Below are 23,241 nucleotides of genomic sequence, written 5' to 3' on the forward strand. Positions count from 1 at the left end.
TCAAATCTTAAAAAACATGTCTGTTATCAAGCTTTGAACTTACTGGTAATGTACGGACAAGTATGTCTTTGAAAAAAATAACCAGGCTAACAAGGTAGCTCAATGGATAAAGCATGAGTTGGCGCTGGAATTTAGATCCGTAGGACCCATGTAAATGCTGGGCAGGAACAGTGCCCATCTGTAATCCAGAACCCATGTAAAAGTGACACTGTGGTGACAATCTGTAATCTAGGACTCTTGTAAAAGCTGGGCAGGTACAGTGGTCATGTGTAATCCTAGAACCCAGCAGACAGAGACAGAGGATCCTTGGGCAAGCTAGCTAGCCAGAGTGGTCCAAGACAAGATGGTGAAGGTGTGAATAAACTGTGCTTATATGAGTAATGTTTAATGGTTGAGCCTCAGATGTTCTTTAAAATGCCCTCTAGAACCCCGTGCGCACAACATTGGCAGACATTAGGGACAGTGTGTTCTGAATGAAGCAAACTAAGTGTAAAGAATAGTCTCTTTGGGGCTGGTCAGGTAAGGTGGGATTGTGGGAGAAGCAGGTTCCATTTGTCAGAAACATGCCCAGCATCATCTGCAGCAGCTTGGGGAGCAAAGAGTGGGTGTGTTTTCTAGCAGCAGGGTGTTGTCTAAGAAAAGGTAGACATTGCCAAGCAATGACTGGTAATGGCAGGGACACACAGAGAACAGTCGAAGTGAAGAAGTTATGAAGACAAAATGAAGGGAACTTAGTAAAAGTAAAGCAGGTGTTCCAGCACATGGCTAATGGTAATTTATAAAACTCTGACTTTCAACAGGGCAGTTACAGGGATAGCAGTGTCTTGCAATGGCTCTTCGGTCTTCACCACATCACAAGGTATGTTTTCCTGCCTGAGAAGCTGTTTAGCTGGAATCACAGTGTCTGAGCTTTACTATACGGGCATGTGCTGCTTCCATATAAAATAGGCTTAGAAAAGTTTTGTTGTAGTTTGCCAGAAAGGAAAGGCTTCCTGTTGCTGACAAGGTTTCCTGGATGAAGACACAAGGCAGGAAGTCTGTTGATCAAAGCCTTGCTTTCGCCAAGCTATCTTATTGCAAGAGGTTCCAGGCCTACTGCATGGCCTGCAGGACTCAGAATGGCATGGGGGAGTAGCCAGGGCAAAGCCAGACCTGGACTGCCAGGGTGGTGGTGCATATAGCTTGTGGAATGCAGATTTGCTGTTCAGTTTCACCTTGACATTCAGCATATAGCTCGGGAAGTTTTATGAAGGTTATAACATGACAATAAATTCATATATTGTTAATGTACCTGTGCCTTATTGACAGTATCTTAATGATATATTAGAATTGATCTAGGAAAACAGCAAAATTCATCTCTTGCTGCACATGTGTTTTCCTGGAGGCCTATCTGTCATTAATTGAAGTGTGCTTTGGTGTCAGGACAACCAATTCTGACAAAGCTAGTGATTGTTTTTCATGAGGCTACTACTCTTTAGTCCTAAATGAGTACAGGAGACTATAGTTTCCATCTGTCATTTTTATAATGATGTGATACAGATATGAACATCCTGGTAGATGAGTCTCTGTGACCACATTCTGTTGCTGTGGTGTGCTATCCAAAGCATTTTATTCTTCTCTTTTCACGTACCACCTTGGATTCCATAAAGTAGAATCTTCTAAAAAAGTCTACAGAATGATTGTGTAGGAAAGGTTATGTGCTGGACCCTACACTGGACATGTCAGGGTATTTACAGTTCTGCTCAGGAAGGAGGAAGCTATCTGTGTTTTGAGGATTTCTAGTCACTGGGCTGATCCACTAAGCAACCATCGAACACTTGGGTCTTTTAAACCCGTGGATCATGACTCCTTTAGGGTGGAGTAACTCTTTCAAGGGTCAGATATTTACATTATGATTCATAACAGTAGCAAAATACAGTTAGGAAGTAGCAACAAAATAGTTTTGTGGATGGGGTGTACCACAACATGAAGAACTGTATTAAAGGGCTGCAGCATTGGTAAGGTTGAGAACCATTGGGCTAGTGGTTTGTAGGGTTTGTCTGGCATGGTTTGTCAAATCTTCAGATCTTTGTACTCATGTGACCTTGTAAAGCATGAATTTTATGTTATGACCATCAAGGCTTCAGATCTCCCCCAGCTCATGAATTGTACCACTGCTTTATGAGTTTGCCAAGTAAAAGGAAGGATTTATGTTAAAGTCCAACACTTATATTTTTGTTTTAAATTAAATTTCTCAAGTTTAGATTTTCATGATTTGTATTACTGGTCTATATGCATTCTAATATTTGCCTTGAAGTTGAATTTCTTGCTCAGATGCACAGTGTGATCATGTTCACAGCTTTCAGCACCTGGGAGATCAATCAGCACTCACTGCTGTCTTTAACATTGGTGACTTCTAGTGCCGGGAGAGCAACTTTGGTTTTGAGAAAAGTGTCTTAGCTGCTTTATGCTTCTGTAAAATGGTCAAATTGTCTTCAGTAGACTTGGTGGTGAGCACTCAGAACTGCCTAACATGGTCAAATGTATATTGAGAAGATGTCCCAATATTAATGACACCCTGCAAGGAACAGTCAAGTGCTGTGTGTTTGTCTTCTATATTTGTTTCCAAGTTAGTGCTAAGGAAAGTCCTACTGAGGCTCCTCCTGTTCATAAGTTTTCAGGAATTCTGTTGCCACGATTAGGTTGAAATGTGACGTTTTACTGTAGAGAAGAATTCTATTAAAAGCCTGTTCTGACATTTACCATGTTGGATATTTAGGAAGTAGGTTACTGCATGATAGAATACCTATCTGTAGCAGCATTAAGTTGTGAGTCTTGGGATTTGTTTGTGGTGCTGGAGATCGTATCCATGGCTTTGACCCCATGGTAGTGTTTGTTCACTGAGCCTCTGCTCTGGGTTTTTAACAGTGTGTGTTGGTGAACTTGGATAATGTCTATCCGTCCAGGAAATTAAACATTTGGGTATTTTCATTCCTGCATTATTATTCTTTTATAAGCTAGTTGTTCCCCCAGCCAGTGTACACAGTTGACTGGCATCTGACCTGCTGAGGAACTAGAAGTGTTTGACTGGCACATCTGTGGCTCCATCACTGTTTCTCCATCCCCTCAGTTGTTATCTTTAACCTTACCTTTCTTTCCAATTCCAGCTCTGCTCTGTCCATTCACTTTATAAAACAGGAGTGTGGGGCAGAGCGCAGGATTCTAAGTACCTACTTTAGGTACAAAATATTTTCCTTCCACCCCCATGGAAGGCCTCACTCTCCCTGGGGAGCAGAAAGGGGATGGGATAAGTAGGGTGTTAGTGGGGGGCAGGAGAGAAGGGGAGGGAGAGGAAACTGGCATTGACATGTAAAACAATCTTGTTTCTAATTTAAATTTAAAAAAATGGAGAAAAAATATTTTCCTTCCTCAGTAAAAAAGGAAAGTAAATAAAAATACAAGTACTCCTCATCTATAAATAATTCAGAAAAAATATCACTCTATAATCAGGCCATTCATTAAAAAAATACTTCTATTGCCAAAATCTTTATTTTCTTAAAATTAAAATTGGACCTGGAGGGATGGCCCAGTGTTTAAAAATACTACTCTTTAGAGAACATGGGTGTGGTTCCAGCACACACATGTTAGTTTATAACTATCTAGAACTCCAGTTCCAGGGAACCCAACACCTCTTCTGGTCTTTACAAACAGCAGGCATGTGTGTAGTACACATAAATGCATTTTAAAAAGCACTTATATATGCACTCACACACCTGTAAATCTTTTTTTAAAGGGATAAAATTTGTTTTAATATTAAGATTTCTGCCTCCCTCCATGGGGCTTCCCTGTGCCTGCAGGCCTTTAGATATGTCAGTGGTAAACTGTGTCTGTGCTGGGATTGTATGGTTTCAGCTGATCTGTCATGAAGTTATAGAATCTTAATGTTGGTCAGGCCTTCGATCCCTGCACACACTTAGTTTTCCATGAAATGACACTGACTTCTGCCCTCCAAGAGTAAGTAGAGTGGCAGACTTCGGTATCTATAACACTTCAAAAGGCTTTCATCTCTGTTCTAACTCTTAGATTCCACTTTGAAGATGTTTTCTAAGGAATCCAAAATGCTACAAAGAAGCATATCATTTTCAAATATGGTAAGTTCATTTTATCAGTGTTATATATAGTAGAAACCCATGGAGCCTGGGATGTAGTGACATGCTTGAGCATTTGCCTAACATGTGCAAGACCCTGACTCCTGGATCTGGAGGGAGGGAGGGAGGGGGGGGAGAAGTAAGAGAGGCAGTTTCTCCTTGCTTCTCATATTAGTGTGATTTCATTTTAACCTAAAATCTTGAATACCCAGTAGAATTCTCCTTAATAAGTTTATCCTTTCTTTTAGCTATCAGAAAAGAATTTCTGTGCTACTTAAATAATTTAGGCACTTCTGATTACTTGGAGAAATAAAACTATTAAAGAGTGTGCCTTCTTTTTAATGTCAATACTCCAGGAAAGTTTGAAATTCCCTTAGGAACTTTGTACATTTTCCTTAGCCACACCTCTGTAATACAGAGAGGGCCATTTCATCCTTAATGACTGTCCTCCTACCATGATCTACTCCATATCAGCAGCTTTCCTGCAGCACTATGGGAGGCCAAGAAGCATCAGGCTGGGTCACAGTTTTCCTGATGAATTTGAGCATTTGGGAGAAAAGCATACATCTGGACTTAGCAACTCTGATCCCTGGGTGGTTATGAAGATAGCCACGATAGACAGAATCTGACATCTGTTTGGCAGGAATCCATAAGAGAGTATACAAGTAAAGGATATGCTAATTATTGCAAGTCATTAATATAAAATCTTTTGTATTTCAGGCTTTATCATCTTGTTTACTTTTGCCAGGAGACACCACTGTCATAAGTTCTTCATGGGATAATAATGTGTATGTATCTGTGCCTGCTGTTTTGTAATTAATTCCTCCTGCTTAGTGACTGCCTCACATGTGGATCTGAGGGATAAGAGGGTTCCCATTAGAGGATGCATATTAGAGATGAGGACAGTATCATTGGGTTCAAATACCATTATTTTAATGTAATAATTTCTCTAATTAGAATCTATTTTTTTTTAACTTTCAAACTCAGGTGAAATGTAGCTAAGATAGAATCAGAAGTAATCTAATTTCAAGTTCAAATGTTGAATATTTTTCCCTTAATAATATAAGAACAAGCAGTTTGTAATTCTAATAATCATTAGTAGTCTAAAAATAACATTTGTTTCTTAAATGCATGTTTAAGAATCTAAAAATTAAGCTTTGCTGTTATCTTAATTGTTGTTGTTATCTTTTAGCTATTTTTACTCCATAGCATTTGGAAGACGCCAAGACACACTGATGGGACATGATGATGCTGTCAGTAAGATCTGTTGGCATAACGACAGGCTATATTCTGCATCTTGGGACTCTACCGTAAAGGTTTGTATATACTTTTTAACTGAAAAATGTTTGATCATAAAATATTGTGGGCCATTCAGCTTCCTATCAATATGTTCAGGAAGTATGTAAATGATATATAAGGATACGTTATTCTTCTATTTTCTTTTTTTTTTCTCTGTGGCTTTGGAGGCTGTCCTGGAACTAGCTCTTGTAGACCAGGCTGGTCTCGAACTCACAGAGGTCCACCTGCCTCTACCTCCCAAGTGCTGGGATTAAAGGCGTGCGCCACCACGCTATTCTTCTATTTTCTTAAAGTTTATGTGCTGTGTTTTTCCTCCAAATATCATTTTTTATTCTTTGATAGTTTTACACATGCATGTAATGTATCTTAGTCATATCCAACACAAATCTCCCCTCCTTTTTACTCTCACAATAGCTCCCCCTCGCATGCTGGAATCCTCATCCTCTCTTTTTAAACCCAGATTCTAGTTAGTGTTGCCCACATGCAAAATGTAGGTAGGCCATCCACAAGAACTTGGGTAGCCTATCAGATGCTACACCCCTGAAAGAAAATGGCACCACCTACCCAACAAGTTGTAACTATTTAACTAGAGACAGAGCCTCATGAGGGCTTCTCCTATCCATGATGGAATGTTGTGGAAGTCTTGAGCAGGTAACCACAGCTGAAGTAAGTTCATAAATGCAAGAGCCATGTCATATCCAGAAGACATTTCACAGCACTCTCACCATCCTACAGACTCTTCCATTCTGTTCCACGATGCTGCTTTCTGCACACTGGGTTGCTGGTATGAATGTCCATGAAGGACTGAGAAATCAACAGTCCCTTACTGTCAGCACTTTACCCAGTTAGGAATGTCTACAGTGACTGTTTCCTACTGCAGGAAGCAGCTTCCCTGACCAAGGTTGAGAGCAGCACCCGTCTATGGGTCTAAACATAAATATGTAAATGGCAGGTAGGCAATGTAACTGTTCAGCAAAACAGCAGTAATAGGCTTTCAACTAAGGCCTAGGGCTTCTCCAGCCATGGGCCTTTGAGCAGGTTTATAGGACAAGATATGAATTCCTTCCTGTGGAGTAGACTTCAGATCTACTTGGAAAGTCACTATTGTATACAGCAAGCACATTTTGACTAGCATGTCAGTCTGATAGCATGCTGGTCCACTGTTTGGTAAATCCATTCATGACCCACCCCCACCCCTGTGACTGACACTTGCCAGCAGGGAAGAAATTTCCAGGTCAGTTCCGGCTTGATTTCTTAGGTCCTTCAATACATATGTGTTGTGTCTTCAATAACAGGGTCTGTCTCACTGTGTGCTTCTGCACAGTGTTTACCTAGGTGTTCAGAGGCCTTGTTCAGAAACAGAATCAGCGCCTTCTTGCTTGATAACTGCAGACAAAGACTAGAGCCCTCCTTGTTGACCAGTTAATCCTAACAGTGCAAGTTATGTTGAGGAATCATTGAAAGTTCAGTGTATTTAAATATGAAACACACATCTATGTATTGTCAGTTTCTGTGCTTTCTCTTCAGACTCCCTTGTGCTTTTCCCATACAAACTGCTCCAGTGCTACATACCTTAGATTTACAGCTTGAGTCTGTGTACATGAAAGAAACAAAAACCATTATGTTTCTTGCAGAGTTTGTCAGAATTCTTTTCCCAACCTTATAGATAAGCTTCTTATACATAATATTTTAATATGGGGTTTGGTTACCTACTTCTCGAAACACCACTAGACACGGCAACACTTGTGCATTCAACATCACCTTGATTCACACAGTGCTTAAACCAAACAGAGCAACACATTGAAGGGATGGATGTGGACAGAGGCATGTGTGTACCTGTGGGGAGGAAGCCCAGGGGAGGTGCTGGACCTGTCCCAGCACTCATTGGCAGACATGCTGGATGGGAATCTTTTACAAATGTGTGGAGAATTTTGGATTAATGTTTAAAAATTCCTTCTTCAATGTGCTCTGTCGTAGGTGTGGTCCGGTGTTCCTGCAGAAATGTCAGGCACCAAAAGACACCAGTTTGACTTGGTGGCCGAGCTAGAACATGATGTCAGTGTGAGTCTAACAGCAAACCTCTAAGTCCAGAGTGGGAGGGAGGGCAGTTAAGTATTTGGATTTGTATAAATTTTTCCTTCATTTTCTTTTGCATATTAGAGATTATAGGCCAGCTCTTTGGCTGATCCTCTTAGGTATTTGATTCTGCCTTCCTGTCCACCTCTAATTGGTTCATTCGCACATTTACCTGAGGGAATTAGCTTCTATCCCAGTTAATTTTCAAAATGTCAGTTCTGAGGTGGGACCATATGCTTTCTTGCTTTCTGACCTAGAAGGTAGAAGGGACTGTCTGTTCCGGAGATACCTATCCCCAAACAGAGAACACTGACAAGCTGTCTGGGATGGCCAAGAACACACAGCCTAGCGGCACAACCAAAATAGAACCCGTTCCTGGTGGATTATTGAGTCATGCTGCTGGATCTTAGGCTATAGTATACAGTACTGCCTTTGTCTGGCACCTGTGAATTGGTGCTGAGTTTTCATGGTCTTCAAATTATGAAGCTGGAAACACTTAGTATGTAACTCAAGATGGTATTCAAATGGAGAGCTCTTTCATTTTACAAAGCCTTCAAATAGCCATGGATCAGCCCTGCTTCAAGTAGTTTGGCACCTTATTATGATTTATTATTCAGAGTTAACTTTTTAACTTACATTTTTAATTGAAATAGGATTATATCACCTTCCTACTTCTATTTCCTCCCTTCAGCCCCTCCCACCTAACACCCCTTGAGCCCCTACCAAGTCCACTCACTCCCAAGTTGATAGCCTCTTTATCTTTATTATTGTTACATACACATATATGTATGTGTATATGTGTATGCACAGATATATATAAATACAGCCTGCTGAGTCTGCTTTTGTTGGTGGTATATAGATGGTTCCAAGGCTGACTACTCTGCATTGAACAACCAATAAGAAAGCTCATCCCTGGGAAAAGTTAATTCTCCTTCTCCTAGTGCTCACGGATTGCCTATAGTTCCTTGTCTAATTGTGAGACTCTGTAGAATTTTCCCTTTTCCACATTAACATGTCCGTTGATATTGCCACTGTTTCAGTCTTGTCTATGTAGCCATTTCTGAGAGACTATTTCACAACTGACTCCTGGCATTCTGACTCTTACATTCTCTCTGCCCATTCTTCTCCATGTTCCTTGAGCTATGATGCAGATGTATCCACTGGAGCCTGGCTCCCTGCAATCTGTTGATCTTTATTATGTGCAGTTGTGGTCTTCCGTAATGGTCTCCATTTGCTATAAAGAGAGACTTCTTTGATCAGGGGTGGTAACTACACTTATCTATGGGTGGAAGGACAAGGGTTAGCAAAGTGGTAGTAGTAGATTTTTCTCTAAAGATGATGAACACTTTTTGAAGTATTTTTAGCTATTTTTATTTCTTCTATTGAAAACTCTATTTAGATCCCTAGTGCATATTTCAACTGGGTCTATTGTTTCCTTGACTCTTTGTGTTTTTTTGTTTTGTTTTGTTTTACTTCCTTGTATATTCTGAATATCAATCCTGTGAGGATTAATTTTCAACTATCCTATGGGTTTCTTCTTCACACAGTTGATTATTAGTTGTTTGGAAGCTTTTTAGTTTTACGAGATCCTACTTGTCAATTAGCTTGCCTTAATTCCTTGGTAAATACAGCTGTGTTTAGAAAGTCCTTTCTTACACTTATGTCTATCAGATACTGCCGGTGTTTTCTTCTATCAGCTTTAGCATTGTTTTGCATTTAAAATTGAGGTCTTTGATCCACTTGGATCTAATTTTTGTGTAATGGGATAGATGTGGGTGTAATCTCATTCTTCCACATGTGAACATCCAGTTTTGCCAGTACCATTTATAGAAGATGTCATCTTTTCTCCAGGATATTTTTTTTGCCTATATACCAAATAATCAGATGACAGTAGTTATGAATCCTCATATTGGGGTCTTCCCTTTTATTCCTTTGGCCTAAATGTCTATTTTTGTGCCAGTACCATATTGTTTTATTACAAGTCTGGAATTACAATCTCCTCCTGTATTATTCTTTTTGCTCAGGGTTGTTTTAGCTATCTGTAGTCTGTTCTGATTCCATTTGAATTTTAGTTTGTTTTTTCTTTTCTTGTGAAGAATGTTATGGATATTTTGATTAGAATTGCATTGAGTATGTAAATTGCTTTTGGTCTTTTTCACAATACTGATCCATGAACATGGGATGTCTTTTCTTTTTCTAGTGTCTTTCTCAAACTTTCTTCAGGGTTTTGAAGTTTTCATTGTAGAGATCTTTTACTTCCTTGGTTATGTTTATCCAAAGGTATTTTATTGTGTTTGATGCTATTTTAAGTGAAAATGTGCCCATGATCTCTTCCTTGGTGTATTTGATATATAGAAAGATTTTTCTGAGTTGATTTTGTATCTGCCACTTTGCTGAATTTGTTGTTTCTCCAAGTTTATAGTAGACTTTTTGAGATCTCTTATGTACAGTATCAAATCAAATGGATAATTTGACTTCTTTTCCTACTTTTTCATTTTCTTCTCTTGCCTTTTTGCTCAGCTAGTGCCTCCAGCACTGGATTGAAAAGGGGTGGAGGTAATGGACAGCCCTGTCTTGTTCCTGATTAGGAGATTGCTTTAAATCTTTCTCCATTTAAGATAGTGTTGGCTGTAGGTTTATCATATATAGCTTTTATTATGTTATATTCCCTCCAGCCCTATTCTGTCTAGAACATTTATCATGAAAACATGTCAGATTTGTCATATGATTTTTCTGCATCTATTGAGATGATGTGTTTTTTGTCTTCAAGTCTTTATACAATTATGTTTATTTATGTTGGACCAACTGCATTTCCAGGATAAAGCCAACTTGATCTTCTGGATATATGCTTATATTCACTTTACTATTTTGCTATTGAGGATTCTTGAATTTGTGTTCAAAGGGGTTATTAGTATGTAGTTTTGGTTTTTGTTGTGTCTTTACTTGCTTTGTTGGTATACAGCAATACTGGCTTCATGGAAAGGAGTTTGTAAGTGGGTCTTTACTTTTATTTTTATGAAAAAAAATGGTTGTGGTTCTTTGACAGTCTGGTAGTTCTGCTATGAATCCATCTGAGTCTGGACATTTTTAGTCAGAATGATGGCTTTTTATTATTGTTTGGTTTACTCTCTTTTTAGCTTAAAAATTATTTGTAGTTTATTTACATTGATTTTTTGCCTGCATGTATGTCTTTGTGAGGGTGTCAGATCCCCTGGAACAGGAGTTACAGACAGCTGTGAGCTGCCATGAGGTGCTGGGAACTGGGCCCTGTGAAAGAAAAACCAGTGCTGTTAACTACTGAGCCATTGCTCTAGCCCCTTTATTCTCTTCTTATGTGTCTGTGTAAGTTGTTGGTCTCTTCTTGGTTTAACTTTGGTAGTTCAGAGGAGTCAAGAAATTCATCTATTTATTATATTTTTCAATTAATGAAGAACAGGTTTTTAAACTGTTGCCTTATAATGTTTTGTGTTTCTATTGTCTGTTGTAATGTTTCCTTATTCTTGATTCTGCTAATTTAAGTCATCTCTTTTTGGTAATTAGACGAAGGGTCTGTCAATCTTGTTTATCTTCTCAAAGAACCAGCTCTTAAATTCATTGATTTCTTTATATTGTTTTGTTTCTATTTAATTTCTGATTTGGTTTTTATTATTTATTAGCCACTTGATTTGTTCTTGTTTTCTAAATTCTTGAGTTGCATCATTAAGTCATTAATTTATGCTTTCTGGTTTTTTAATGTAGGCACTGGAAAATATAAATTTCCCTCATAGAATTACTTTCAATGTGTCTCAGAGGTTTTTTGTGATATGCTTCATTTTCATTTATTTTCAAGAATATTTTATTTCTTTATGATTTCTTCTTTGACCCATTCATTGGTGAACTGAGTTGTTTAGTCTCCATGAGTTAATACACTTACTAGACTTTTGTTTGCTGTTGATTTTGTTTTCTTACATAACGGTTACATAGGATACATGGGATTATTTCAAAAGTTTGCTTTGTGTTCCAGCATGTTGTCTGTTTTAGAGAAGCTTCCATGTGCTGCTGAGAAAAATGTATATTATTTGGCATTTTGGAGAAATATTCTGCAGATGTTAGGATCATATGAAGTAAGATAATATTTAATTCTGATGTTTCTGTTTATTTCTTTGTCCAAATGAACTATCTTTTGGAGAAGGTGTGCTGTTAAAAACCATATACTATGATGTGAGTGTGTTAATCTGCCTTTAATCCCATTAGTATGCTTCTAATAAAATTGGGTACATCAGGGTTTGGTGTTATGTTTAGTATTGTGGTATTTTCCTGACTACTTGATCCCTTGATTAGAATGAAGTACCTTTCATTGTTTCTATGATTAGTTTTAGTTTGGAATCTACTTTGTCATGTATTAAGGATAGCAAGCCTGCTTGCTTCTACCCCATTTCTTGGAATGCATTTTCCATCCTTTTAAAGTGGTGGTGCCTATCTTTAAAGCTGAGTTTTATGTAAACAGACAATGGATTTTGGTTTTTAATCCACTAATATTTAGTTATTATCACAAAGTGTATGTAGACTGCAGTCAGGTTTTTTTTTTCTGATTTGTGTTTTTAGTTGATTGTCTTTCATTAAATTAGGCTTTTTCTTTCTAGTCCCTTGGATGTGCATATTCCTCTCCTCAGAGTACTGTTTCTAGTATTCTGTTTAGCATTTTGTTGTTTCTTTCTTAGTTTTGGATATGGTTTTTCTAAGGCTGCTTGGACCATGGAAGTTTTTCCTTCTCTTCAAACTGTGGCAGACACTTGCTGGGTATAGTAGTCCTTTTCAGACTATTTTAGGACATTTGAAAACAGGATTACGACTCCCATTATTATTTCATATACTTGTATTTTTCTGACATACTTAAGAATATTATATTTTAAAATAAATGGTCTTTGACAATACTGAAATATCATATAAGTTGTACCAGCACACAGTACAGATTAATTTTATTATTGTGAGTGGATATTTTACAGAGCCTGGGAAAGGCATAGATAATGAGGAATCTGAGTTAATTGTTTATCACTATTTCTTCTTAGGTCAATACCATCAATTTAAATGCTGTAAGCACACTGTTAGTTTCTGGCACCAAAGAAGGCATGGTAAATATTTGGGACCTCACTACAGCAACATTATTACACCAGATTTCATGCCATTCAGGGACAGTATGTGATGCTGCTTTTAGCCCAGGTAAGTATTATCCACATCAGCTCAGCTAGAACTCTGAAATTAAAACTTCAAAGGAAAAACATTCCTTTCTAACAGGTTTTCCTATAGCTAAGGCTGGTTCATGTCTGTATACATAGTCTTTTGGCACTGGTAATTTATAAGTTGGATATCGCTTTTAACTCCCCAGCTGAAGGAATTAACATGTATGGTGGAAATGACCTCTTATCAAAGGGCCATCTCATTTTAGGGTCTTAGAAACTGGGGGAAAAACTTGAAGGAGCTCAAGAAAAATGAAGTAGGTAGTAGATTCAGAATCAAGTCTGAGTGATGAGACCGGCTTTCTGAAGCAGCTCCCTGTGTCTTTATGGCAGATAGTCGCCATGTCCTCAGCACGGGAGTAGACGGCTGTCTGAAGGTGATCGATGTGCAGACAGGCACACTCATCTCCTCCATGACCTCCGAGGAGCCACAGAGGTACAGCTGCTGAGTGCAGTGATGGCATCGGCAGTATGCTCATGATTGTTTGTTTCATCTGGTTGTGCCTGACCAGAGCCGCACACTTCCCTTATGATGGAGTCTCCTGATCATGCTTGCAGGTGCTTCGTCTGGGATGGAAATTCTGTCTTATCTGGAAGTCGGTCTGGTGAACTGTTTGTTTGGGACCTCCTTGGAGCAAAAATCAGTGAGCGGATACAGGGCCACACAGGTGAGTGGAGTGTGGCTATTGCATCTGATGATGAGCCCTCTGACTTGACCCCCTTCCAACAGGGAACACTCTTAGACAGACTCCATCTGTTCTCTGGGTTCCCTTGCACATTCTGATTAGCCAGTGGTATGTCTTTCAGGTTCCTTAAGATTTATATTTATTTTAGCCTATGAAAGAAATCTTTACTTCCATATAGAGAATTAAGAACGATGGCAAAGCTGTACAACTGACTCTTAAAAATAATGCAGTTACCTAAAGACAATGGAAAAATAAACTATGGGAACTAAGGCATCTTCCTACCTATTAGTATCAGGCTGCAACTCCTACATCCCAGTCTTGAGGGCTGCTTGCCAGTGGATCCCACATGGATCTTACCAGAAGCATATGTGGAGAGAATTACAACATACAGTATCATGTAAAGCTTTCTGCTCCCTCTCTTTTCATTTGCAGGCTCTTGGGAGATTCAGTGTAGTCAGCTTACATTTGCAGGGCTGTTTTAACCGTTACCTCTTCCCACTGTGAGACATACCTGCCTACCTCCACTCTTCTTGCCATATAATTTCATATGCTTTATTTCTTCTTAAACAAGTATCTTACAATTGTGTAGTAATTCATATGTGAACCGTTCAATGGAAAAGGCATAAATCTTCAGACTTAGCCACAGGTTGCCCATTTTCCCTTCCCATAAATCTCTTGATTTTCCTTATACTATTTGCCAAGGTGTATGTTAGCATCAATCACTTTGCTTTTAGATTCATATTGAAATGCTCTCAAGTTGTCTGTAGAGGCAGGTGTTTTCAAACTTATAGACAGTTTTTATTATAGAAAGACAAGGGCTAGTGCTTCCCCTGTGTAAGCACACAGAAGTCAGCCTGTCAGTCACCACATCTGCCCTTGGTTTCATTCCTCCCTAACTGTCTTTCAGGTGCCGTGACATGCATATGGATGAATGAACAGTGTAGCAGCATCATCACAGGAGGAGAAGACAGACAAATTATGTTTTGGAAATTGCAGTATTAAGTGCCTTTTCCTCTCTATTAAGTTCAATTCTATTTAATGTGTTTTTAAACCAAACTTTTAACTGGTGAATGTGCAATGGTAGTACTTAGAAGTTTCACCACATGAAGAATTGGTGGTGTCAACTTCCTAAATCATGGTGACTTCATTCAAAGCCATTTGTCATCATCGATTAGGGCAGGTAAAAACACGACAGTCTTAGGGGCAAGAACACAGAGGATTGTCACGTGTGATGGTGGTTAGAAGACTGTATGGGGTGGGAGAGGACAGAAGGAAATATCAGTTTGACTGAAGAACATCAGGCAGCACTGGCCAGCTCAGTTCTCCAAGAAGAGGTGCAGGAGCCTCGGATCCAAGCTGTCCAGTTGTCACAAGATTCTTCCATGTGTTTTCATGGACTGTTTCCTTTCTACAGTGCTGTGCGCCTAGATTCTAAGAATCTAGGGGAGGAATAGCGGCTCTTCTAACAGTAAGTCCATTACTGTATATAGTTACGGTTTATATTTCATTACGCTACTAAATGTTCATCTTTTCTACATTAAAAATATTTTTCTGTAATGAAAGCACTTTTCTTATTTAAATAATTTAGGAATCACACATATTAATCCTCTACAAAACCATACTTACTGACAAATATAACTTCATTTCTTTGGGGCCTACCTTCAGAACCAAGCCCAGACAGCAAGGCAGAAAAACTGGGAAATGTAAGTTTCCAACATGGGAAGCTATATAGAAACAGCAATGATTTTCTCATTTAATCTCTGAACAGCAACCACATAATTACAAATGTTCTGTACTCTTGAGAGCATTGTTACAGTGTAGTTAAGAGGAAAAATTCCCAAAGCAGACCAATCCCTGAGCTTGGGCAAGGTTAAAGATTGTTTGGATTTCATGCTCGGGGATTGGTTGTTTTTTGTGCTGAGTTGGTCAGGGGCAGAGCATGTTTCGTTAGCTCTGATTTAAGGGCCAAAGTGTGCTTCTTTCATGGGCAGAAACTTCAGAGTCAGTTTTAAGTGTCATTGAATACATGTGGGTGCTCTCTGCTTTCACTAGAGATGCAGCAGCCTCACCAGGTTCTCCCCACCTACAAGTGTACAGGCCTGGCCATCTAAGGATCTCAGACAAGTGTTAGCTCCAGGACTGTTCTCAGAGACCCCAGATGTGAGAAGAATGAAGGAATAACAGACAGACTAAAAGTTAACATTTTTATACATTTAATAGGATAGTATCAGGATATTACTAGGATAGGCATAAACCAAGAAGAAAAAAAAATTAAGATAAAGTGTCATTGTCATTTTTGTTTAGAGGACGGAATCAGAAAATAGAACAAATTAAAATGGCTAGGGAAACATTCTAAGATGACCCCAAAGTGACTAAATTACATAATATTAGGATTCAAATGCCAAATTAATATTGCCCACATAATCTACAAGTGAAAAGGCGACCCCCAAATTTGTTCTGTTTCTATAACAATGTTTGCATGAAATATATAGCGATTTATTTTTCAGAAAGCGATACGGCAACTTTTAGGCGTTTCCTTTATGCAGTGACTAGAAAATCTCCATACAACTAGGCAGCTCTGCTTAGCAGTGAGCTGCTTGGGGCTGGCAGGTACCAGCTTAATAGAGAGCTAACACTCAGGTCTCAGAAGGCAGCAATAATTCTATTTTGGCTTTTATTCTAAATGCTTGCTGTAGTTAAGGCGACAGTTGAAGCATATTAAGTGAAGGTAGTTAAAATTTAGTGACAATCATGACAGTCTTTTGCAAAGTACACACAATATATAATGCTTTTGTGGAATGAAACCAGAGTTGATTAACTGGAATTTTACACACTCATACAGAGAAAACTTAAAAGTAACTACCAAAGGCAATCATCCTCAATGTACTATGCTGATGTTCTAAAAATCCAGGTGTGCCACAGAAGTGAAGCACACGACTAGCACTGTGCTTCATCTAGGACAAAGGTGACCACTTATCACACAGCTAAGCCTACACCAGTCATCCTAACCACAATGGCTTATAAAAACATCAGGTTTCCAGTAAAGAAACGATTCTAGGAAAGTCAGTAAGTTTCACATCTGTAAAACCAGGATAAGGCTACAACTATCTTAAAATCTGCAGAAGACATCAGATAGAGTGAGGTTCCCAGCCATGATGGAAGATAGACAGGTCCCCATGCAGCATATTCTCCCTGGCTCCCGGAAAGCTTCATATGCAAAATATAGAAGTTGCCGAAGAAGAAAACTGGAAACATTCAGCTGTAATGCGTTGTTCAAAGTTTCTAAACCTCGGGAATGGTGTGATCCATCAGGCTTTTCATAATGCTTGGTGCCATCCTACAAGAGAGCCAACTCATCATATAACTCATATCTTATTTTCAAAGATGCCATTTTAACCCAAGACAACCCCAATTCCAGTGTAGCACTATTGTCTAAAGGTCTTTAAATGAGCTCAGAGCTACAGAACTGATAACTGAGTTGTCTAAGACTGTCCAGGAAAACTAAACATCTGCACCAGGGTCGACATGCTAAAGAAGGTGCAAGTCATTTACCTTAAGACTGGCAGTTTAATTAGAATAAAACAGCAAGGCTATGGAGTTAGAAGAAAAGGTGGAGAAGGAACCTACCAATGGTTAAAAAAAGAAAAAAAGACTATAAAACAGTCAAATGCTCACAACATTTTCCCTTCCGAGGGTACTTAGCTGCATTCTACCCAGAAGCCAAAATTACAAAGATTCCATTACAAAGGTTAGGTTTATGTATCTTTGAAATCTCACTTTCTATCAGGATTCTGAATGAAGGGTTTCCAAGAAACAGTACCAACTACAAAGACAGTCAGAATCACCCCTTGCTGGCCCTTGTCAGCTTGCATGGACTTTATACTTCTTGGTTCTGGGGGACAGAAAGCAAGCACCATGCACCCCTCTACCTCCTGAGACATACTGCAAATAGCAACAGCAACTCAATATCTCACAGGCAAGAAACCCCCATCATAACCACTGATTTCTAATAAGCAGAACTGCAGGCTTCAAGAAGTATTTACATTTATGTCAGGAGACAGCAAGCATAAGTAGAGCTGTCCACTTACCGTTTAATAATATGTTCAAAGATAAAAGCAGGCATGATTGTAATGGTAACTACAGTCCCAGCTGTTGACAGTATGTCTGCAATCTGAGAATCCTAGTGAAACATAACAGAATTTAATTTCACTGAAGCTTTATTTAATAAACATAAAACTGTAATTGTTAGGTAAGAGTCACACTATATTTGCTGTTGTCATGCTAGTATCTCTGGAGTCCCAATCCCTGGTATGTCTGAATTTTAGTTTTAATCTTACAGACATGTGTGTTTCAACCTGGTAGCAAAGTTGAAGGCACTGAACACAATCCTTCCCTTACCTGAAGATGGAGAGCTTGCCCCAAACACAGTCAACTGTATTCCAGAATTTATGAGTTAAAGTCTTACTTAAAACCTTGAGATCTTAAGGTAGTCTCAATTCAAAGATTTATATGCCGAGCAGGGTTTCACGTGCCTTAGACCCAGCACTGCAGAAGCAGGTACATGTGAGTTAGAGAACAGCATGGCCTACATAGTGAGTTCCTGGGCAGCCAGGGCTATGCCCATAAAAACTTTATAGATCAAAATCTATAAAAATCAAAGTATTAATATATACCAAGACTTATTCCTTTCCTGTATTTCTGAACTGAAAAATATTGGGACATTCATCCATTCACAATGTCTAAAAATGTCCCTGCCCATTTCTCCACAGAATTCTAGCTAGAGAGAGATCATAGAATCATAGTTTAGTGACCTTGGTATGGAAAAGATAATTCCAGGTAACATCCCAGAGTTACTGTGATGGCCTAAGACCATAGCTCCTACATTTATCTCCCAAGTTTCAGTGTTTGAGGGTCATCAGGAAAGTCACACCACCTCAATGTTATCTAAAATAAAATGGCTCCAAAACTAGGGTCCAGTGTGCTTCTTACCTTCAAGCCAATGACGTTCTGCCCGTTTATCTCACAGATGTGATGATCAGTGAGAAGGCCATTTCTGGCAGCAGAACTATCTTTCACTATGGATGTGATTTTTCCACTTTTAAAGATAAAACCAACATGTCCACTGCTGTCCTTATGCATAGTAATTGTCCGCTCAAAGGGCCTGTAAGAGTAAGTGCTGGGTTAGACTGAAACTTTAATTTCATACTTCAATAGACATGACATACCACAAATTGCCACATGGGTATTTTGTTACAGTAAGTGCTGTTTCTAATCATTTATTATGGCTCTTACACTATACATGGGACAGTAGCCTTGCTTAGTCTCAAAATTTGAATGACTTGCTAATCAAGATACCCTTCTGTTAAGTTGAGAAAACAGAACACACTACTTTGTGGAATTATCAATACATTTCTTATATTTTTGGTTGTGAGCCTAGCCTTTAATGGCTGAGCCATTTCTCCAGCCCATCAATACATTTCTTTACAGTCCACTATGCTTTGGAGTTACTACATTTTTCTTTACAATCCACCATACTTTTCAGTTATCATTACATTTTTCTTTACAGTCCACCATGCTTTGCATTAATGACAAGATGGCTTTGAACTAATTCATTGAATCTTTCAATACTTCTGGGAGCCGACTGACCTTAGGACATTTGACATTGAAAATGTTAGTTTTCACATCTCAATTTTGAAAATGTTATGGATGACACAGGGTCTCATTATGTGCAGCTCCATCCTCTCAAGTGCTGTGATTACAGGCAAAGCTTTGCTCTAATTTGGAAGAGCCACCAAAGAAGCAACGAGAGAGAGATTACTTAAGCCTGACTGGAAAGGAAGGCACAAACTACTACTAAAAGTATTATGTGGCATTACAGTGCCGTCTGCCTCAGGCACTGTAATGCCACATAATACTTGCTTATGTTCTGCAACTCTGCCATTGTGTTACTGTAAGATTTTAAGGCCTCCTCGTTTGTTTACATTTGAAATTCTGCAGCTTAATCTTCCTATTGGTCCAACATTTTTTTAAAAAGTCTTTCATTCGAAATAATGTTTAGCCAGGCATGGTGGCACAGGCCACCACTCCGGAGAGAGAGGCCAGTGGATCTCAGTGAGTTTGAGGCCAGCCTGGTCTACAAAGTGAGTTCCAGGACAGCCAGAGCTGTAACATAGAGAAACCCTGTCTCAAAAAACAACAACAAAAAAAGTTTAAAATTATTTAAGAAGTGAACAACTTCTCTATACAGTGAAAGACCTCTCCCAGTGCCACCAACTTCAAGATTTTGAAAAAGGAAATCACAGAAGATGGTTGATGATGGAAAGCCCTTGCAACTGGATTGGCAGAATTAACATTGTGAAAAATAGCTATATTACACCAAAATTAGTTTATATAATTAATGCAATGCCTATCAAAATTGTGGTTGCCTATCAAAACTGTGGTATCAGATTTCACAGGTCTAGGAAAAACAAACCCAAGAATTCATTTGGAACCTTAAAAGACTACAAATAACCAGGGCTGGAGAGATAGTTCAGAGGTTAAGAGCACTGACTGCTCTTCCAGAGGTCCTGAGTTCAATTCCCAGCAACCACATGGTGGCTCACAACCATTTGTAATGAGATCTGGTGCCCTCTTCTCTTCAATCATACATGCAGACAGAACACTGTATACATAATAAATAAATAAATAAATCTTTACCAAAAAAAAAAAAAAAAGGCAGAGCTAAGTTTTTTTTGTTTTTGTTTTTGTTTTTTTTAAAGACTACAAATGACCAAAGCAATCTAAGAAGTAAGAACACTGCTGGGGATCTTACAATACTCAACCACAGATCATACCACAGCTAGTCATGAAGAAAGCCTAGTGCTAGCATTAAAAACAGATAAAAGACCAAAGGAACAGAACAGAGGGCTCATAAATAAGATGGGAAAGCTATGCCCATGTAGTATTCTGCTCTGAAGAAAAATGAATTCATAAAACTTGGAAGAAAAATAGACTTACAATATATACTATTACTCAAAATTACAAAATCTTAGGAAATAAGCATATTTATATGTATAACACAGGTTTAAGTGATATAACATAAAAAAGAACAAGAAGAGTTACTATTACGGCATGAGGAAGGACTGAATTCAGATAGTAAACATGTATTATGAATGAATATAAGGAACTGCTTTTTCTTTGTTCTAATCTCATGGATTTGTTTAAAGTGGTGGGTAAGTGTCAAAAAATACATTCCAAAGTGAAAATATCCAATGTGCAGGTTCCAAACAGCTACTCTTACTGTATAGATTCACATTTATAGTCTTTGGGTCTGGGTAATTTCAACATGTAGTGTCTTTTTATTTACAACGTTAATGCTTTTTTTTTTTTTTAATGATGTAGTTGGGTCTGTGTGTGTGAATGCAGGTGCCTAGGCAGAAAAAAATGGTGCTGGAGCCCCTGGAGCTGGAGTTTCAGGCAGTATTCCCTTCCCAATTTGGTCCTCTGGAAGAACAGTGTGGACTCTTAACTAGACATCTTGCCAAGACTAGTCCAACTTGAAATTCTGCTTACAGATTAAAAAGGAAATTACAAACTTTTCCATTTTCAATTTTTGATACATTTAGGAATTTAATAAAAAAATTTTAGATCAATGTTATTTTTATTTTAAGATAAAAATAGACTACCTACCAGGCAGAACAATTCACCCTCTTTACTTAATTGCACCACAACCCCAGAGACTGGATTTGGTTTCAAAACTAAGTTCTTGGGAACCTGTGACCATTTCAGTCCTTGTGACAAAGGGCCCTGGCACGGGATGCTTAAGCAGTGGGCTGCAGGTGAGCCCATGGCTGCTGTACTGTCAGTTACATCCTTTCTAAAGATGATACAGTTGGAAAAACATTGCTTAGAGGACAGACTCCCATAAAGTATAGGAAAGTATACATGCAAAATCAGAATTCCATGAAAAGAATGTAACTATACAAGAAAGAACTGTCCACACAACTGCAACAACAGCAAGACTGTAACGAATCAACATTTTCTAAACAAACAAAAAAGCAAAAGCAGAAAACTGTATTTACAGAAATGAAATGAAATGGAAGCATAGGCTTAAATCTCCATTTTCACTGTTGGGTCTCAACTCACCTGTCCCGAATGGTCATGGTGATCTTTTCTCCAAATGCCTGCTTGAGCACCTTGTGTGCCTTATCAGAGCTCCAGCCCGCACAGTTGTCCCCATTGATCTGCAGTACCTGGTCCCCAAATCTCAGACCAACCAAGGAGGCTGGGGAATTTGCCTGGACTAGCTGAACAAATATACCCTAGGTAAGAAGAAAATAATTTATCTTTTATCAGTGCTATGGCTGATCAGAAATCTTCCTAGTATTGTATGATATGTCAAGTCAACCCTTAAAACAAACAAAACTTTATTAAAGCAGAAACACCTGAAAAACAAAACAAACAGATCTCAGTGGGGACCTACCTGAGCAACCCTGGCCATATCACCCTGCATAGTGGGTGATATGTCAAGTGATAGGAATGGGCAACTTTACCAAATGCAAACCTCTACACTTCAGGTATTGGTCATACCAAGCACTGCATGTCTGTATTTACTTTACTACTTAAAATTAAAAAAAAAAAAAAAAATCATTTGGAACCTGGGTAGATGGCTCAGCAGAGAAGAGCACTTGCTACAGAAGACTCAGGTTCAGTTCCCAGTACCAATTTGGTGGCTCACAACTATGCGTGACTCCAGTTCCTGGGGATCTAGCATCACGTTCTGACCTCTGAGGGTACCAGGCATGCATGTGGTGCACACACATACATGAAGCCACACTCAAAACATAAAATTAAATTTTAAAAATAAATGATAGTTTGAGGTAATAATTACATGTTGATAAGCCTGTTAACTACATGAATGCTTATAAATGATCCATTATGAAATTCAGAAAAGTACCTCTAACAACTAACTCATACAGATATTCATACTTACATAAATCCAATCAGATGCTGAAGCAAATAGACAAACATAAAAGAGGACAGCTATGGACATGCAGACAGGTCTATAGGGTTAGACCTTCCCTACAGTCTAAGGTGGGCAGACATCACTTCTGCCATGTGGTGCCATGAGCAGGCAGCACCGCACTGTACAAACCATGATGGTGCCAGAGGACCCAAAGCACCTCTGCTGCAGTATATATCTTTCATGGAAGGGAAAGGAGAAGCTCAGTGAGGTCAGGACTTTACAAAAACACAATGGTGTGTCTTGAACATGTGCCGAGGGCTACATACAATCATGCTCTCAGCCCTTTGAGTGGAAAGGTAGTGCTGGCTTTTCCTGCCCAGGTCAGCCTCATTCACCTAAACAGTGTGCCACTTATTTTGTTTGTGGAAACTTGGACTCACTAAGCTAAGGAGCCTTAAGACTGAAACAGAATCAATAAGATAATGGCTATAAAAAAGAAATAGAGCAAGGGGGTGTGTGTGGTGGCACACTCCTTTAGTCCCAGCACTCGAGAGGCAGAGGCAGGAAGATCTCTGTGAGTTCGAGACCAGCCTGGTCTACAAGAGCTAGTTCCAGGACAGCTCCAAAGCCACAAAGAATCCAAAAAAAAAAAAAGAAAGAAAGAAAGAAAGAAAGAAAGAAAGATTGTAAATTGACGTTTATGAGATCTACCATGTCCATAACATTTTAAAATGTATCTGAGATTTCATGTCTTTAGTGTGGCAAGGTGATTCACTGCCTAAATTACAAACAACTTGTTCACAAATGGCCTATCAAGTGCAAGTTTTATAAATAGAAATAATAAACTTGCAAAGTCATCTCACAAATAATTATCACTTAGTTTACAAGTGCAC

At 38.8% G+C, this 23,241-nt stretch overlaps 2 protein-coding genes across 3 annotated transcripts in view; one reads left to right on the top strand and one right to left on the bottom strand.

Annotated features, from left to right (window-relative positions):
- The window catches only part of Nsmaf (neutral sphingomyelinase activation associated factor), a 56,813-nt gene extending 41,844 nt beyond the window's left edge, over nt 1-14,969 (top strand). The window contains exons 23-31 of the mRNA XM_027398896.2: nt 801-859; nt 4,063-4,130; nt 4,848-4,915; nt 5,320-5,443; nt 7,404-7,487; nt 12,551-12,701; nt 13,052-13,154; nt 13,277-13,386; nt 14,312-14,969. Coding sequence (XP_027254697.1) covers nt 801-859; nt 4,063-4,130; nt 4,848-4,915; nt 5,320-5,443; nt 7,404-7,487; nt 12,551-12,701; nt 13,052-13,154; nt 13,277-13,386; nt 14,312-14,406 — 862 coding nt within the window. The 3' untranslated portion in view covers nt 14,407-14,969. The remainder of the gene's footprint in view (nt 1-800; nt 860-4,062; nt 4,131-4,847; nt 4,916-5,319; nt 5,444-7,403; nt 7,488-12,550; nt 12,702-13,051; nt 13,155-13,276; nt 13,387-14,311) is intronic.
- A 631-nt stretch (nt 14,970-15,600) lies between these two features.
- Sdcbp (syndecan binding protein) overlaps nt 15,601-23,241 on the bottom strand; it is a 34,510-nt gene continuing 26,869 nt past the window's right edge. For both annotated transcript variants that reach the window (XM_027398898.2, XM_027398897.2), the window contains exons 6-9: nt 21,529-21,704; nt 18,394-18,565; nt 17,493-17,584; nt 15,601-16,741 (exon numbers count right to left, since the gene is read on the bottom strand). In XM_027398898.2, the coding sequence (XP_027254699.1) occupies nt 16,687-16,741; nt 17,493-17,584; nt 18,394-18,565; nt 21,529-21,704 (495 nt within the window). In that variant the 3' untranslated portion in view covers nt 15,601-16,686. The remainder of the gene's footprint in view (nt 16,742-17,492; nt 17,585-18,393; nt 18,566-21,528; nt 21,705-23,241) is intronic.

The sequence above is a fragment of the Cricetulus griseus genome, chromosome 2, assembly GCF_003668045.3.
Source record: "Cricetulus griseus strain 17A/GY chromosome 2, alternate assembly CriGri-PICRH-1.0, whole genome shotgun sequence".
NCBI classification, from domain to species: domain Eukaryota; kingdom Metazoa; phylum Chordata; class Mammalia; order Rodentia; family Cricetidae; genus Cricetulus; species Cricetulus griseus.